Here is a 3,104-nt window from a genome sequence, read left to right on the forward strand (position 1 = left end):
GAAAAGAACTTTTTTGTTTTTTTGAACTTTCCACAACAATTCAATTGATCTCCAAAATAGAGTAAGTTCGATTATCATGGAACTCTGAAAGGTGAAAGGTGAAAGCTTTAACAAAACCTAAACATAAACATAACACCCCATCTCTAAAAACGAACAACAGAAGCTACGTTTCATAGAAAAACATATTGAAGTTTAGAAATTTACTGGGAAATTGAGGGTGGGCAATGGAAGACTTGGATTTGACGTTGGATGGGGGATTCAAATCGAGGTTTTCCAAAGAGGTCGCTAATGCTTTGGCACCTTTACCTTTATCCATCCAAAATCAAAATGAGAAAACAATGCAACACAAACGTGTGCAACACCCTCAATTCCTAAGAAGCTGATGTGTGGAGGAGGAAGAAAGAGACAGCGGCGCAACAGACATGAGGAAAAAAAATCCTAAATTCATGGTTGATGGAGATGGAAGATGAAGCTGATGTGTCAAAATTTATTTTTTTAAAATTCAAAATTGACATGTTAGGTATGTTTTTGTCTAGGGTGGTAGCTCCACCGTTAAATTTTTGACGCCGTTAGAAAAAAGGATTAACTTGACCCTTTTTTCAAAAGTTGGGATCAATTGTTACCATAAAAAAAAGATAGGACTATTTTGAACACAACCCCTCAAACTAGGGACCAAAAGCAATATTAAACCTAGAATTTACTGATTTTTACATATTTAAAAGGATTTTAATAATTAAAAACGTAACAGAAAATAAACCAGTATTGTGTAACCTGTAAAATGTAAAGCACAAGTATTATAGATCCACTGAACTACCTCCATTATTTATTAAATACCTTTTTGCATGCATGTGGGGTAAAAGATGAAGTGTACAGTGTTTATTAGTTAGTTTTATTAAAAGTTTTTTTTTCTATAAGTATAGACTTGCGATTAATTTGTGTAGTATAGTGGCACTTAGATAGATCGGGAAGGGTGTAAGGAAGATCGGGCATGGGATAGCACCGATCGGAATAAACANCATCAATAGAAGATTGGGTGAATTCCATGATACGATCCTGAGGAATGATAAATGGTACTTAGGTAGATCGGGAATGGTACAAGGAAGATCGGCCATGAGNTAGCACCGATCGGAGAAGACTGTATCAATGTTAGAAAATGGAGTGAATCCCAGTGTGGAAGTGGGAAGCAGTTGCGGACAGTTGACGAAGATATTTTGCGAGTTTAACGGAGCGAGAATCTAGGAAGTATGAAACAGTCGTGGGTAACGGAAGGGTGAGGCAGTTGCGGATAATATGGAGAAAGTTACGGGAAGTTCAGGTACAATCTAATGCAACTCCTATTAAAGTGGAATTATTTCTCTATAAATAGAAAAAAGGTAACTCAGGTAAAGGGTTGATTCTGGTTTTAGAAAACTAGTTACTCAAGTGATCTAAGCTAACTTGATCGTCAGAGTGCTAACGTGCAGGTACATCCCGTTCAGTTACTAGTTCGCTATCAAGTACGTGAGAGAGAAGATCGTGATTTGTGCTTGTGAATCGTGGTCTCACTTTCCCACAAGAACATTTTGGCGCTCACCGTGGGGCCCGATTTTCATAAACCTTTTTTACGATCACAATGGCGGGAGATTTGACATTGCAGTTACTACAGCAAATGCAGCGAGAAATGCAGGAGATGAGGGCAGAAATAGCTGCCCGAGAAGATGTTCAGAACAGGCCAGCAACCCAATCAGTTCATCTGGAGACAATTGACATTAACGGAGCAGAGAGCAGCCAAGCGGCGGTAGACGGAGTCGGAGTCGGAGAAAATAATGGGGATCCTATCAACAATAACGGAGGAGTCAATAGGCGGGGTGAACGGAGGGCGGAACACGATAGGGATATGAACGTTAGAAGAAGGGGTGAACAAAATTTAGATGATAATCCGTTAAGTAGACACGGAGGTAACGAAAACGACCTAGACAGAGAACGGCGCAATGATCGTCGTAGAGGAGAAGACGATCATACTGGAGCCAATTTTGATAATCGAAACGACAATCTTCGACATGAATACGAAAGACAAAACCCCACAGTGGCTGATCGGGACGTTGACAGAATCGATCAGGCAGAAGGATTGCACCCTTTCACGATGTCAGTCATGCGGACGGTTATGCCAGAAAATAAAGTGTTGCCAACAATGGAGAGATACGGAGGTTCTACTGATCCCGTTAAACATCTTAGGTCTTTCATTGATGCCATGGCGGTGTACTCATCTGATGAAATGGTATGGTGTAGAGTTTTTTCACTATCATTGAAAGGAGAAGCACTGGACTGGTTCCATTCACTCCCACCCCGAACGATAGATTGTTTTGCTACTTTGCGACGATTGTTCAGTCAACAGTACATTTCCAGTAAAACACCTGGAATGACCTATACAGCACTAATGAGAATAAAACAAGGGAGGGAAGAATCACTGAAAACATTCATGGAAAGATTTAACCGAACAACTCGACAAGTACGAAATATTGACCAACGACTGATAATTAGTGCCTTAACCTCTGCCTTAAAGCCTGGCCCTTTCGTCGACTACCTATACGCTGAAGAACCACAAACCATGGCCGAATTGCAGCATAGATTGACGAGCTTCATCAGGATCGAAGAAGGAAGAGCCCATTATAAGGGCTAGGAGAGTGAACCGAGAGGACCGGTTAGGAGGGAAGGCATAAATCGAGAAATTCCAAGAAGAGAAGAAAGACCGATCGGTCCAAGGAGAATAAATCAACCCCAGCTTTTGCAACGTGCCCATCATACACCTCTTAACGCCCCTCGTACCAGGATTATGGAAGAAGCACTAAGAGCAGATTTATTGAAGACAGTTCGGGCTCCTACACCCTTAGGAGCCGACAAAAGCAAATATTGTAAATACCATCAAAACAGGGGTCACACTACTGAAGACTGCAATACTTTGAAAGATAAAATTGAAAACCTTATTCAAGCGGGGCACTTGCAGAAGTATGTGCAGCGTCATCGGACACATAACCAGAGCGGTATAGCTCACAAGAGCGAAAAAAATAGACGAAACCATAGCAGAAGCAATAGCCGAAGCAGGGAGAGGGTGACCAGGGGTATTA

The 3,104-nt window shown here is 41.2% G+C and overlaps 1 protein-coding gene across 1 annotated transcript; it reads left to right on the top strand.

The window, feature by feature from the left end:
• Nucleotides 1-1,612: 1,612 nt before the first annotated feature.
• On the top strand, nucleotides 1,613-2,659 carry LOC106760563. The gene has a single exon (XM_014643984.1). The coding sequence runs from the start codon at nucleotides 1,613-1,615 to the stop codon at nucleotides 2,657-2,659; it is 1,047 nt and encodes a 348-aa protein (XP_014499470.1).
• The last annotated feature ends 445 nt before the right edge of the window (nucleotides 2,660-3,104 follow it).

The sequence above is a fragment of the Vigna radiata genome, chromosome 5 (assembly GCF_000741045.1).
Source record: "Vigna radiata var. radiata cultivar VC1973A chromosome 5, Vradiata_ver6, whole genome shotgun sequence".
In the NCBI taxonomy this organism is placed as follows: domain Eukaryota; kingdom Viridiplantae; phylum Streptophyta; class Magnoliopsida; order Fabales; family Fabaceae; genus Vigna; species Vigna radiata.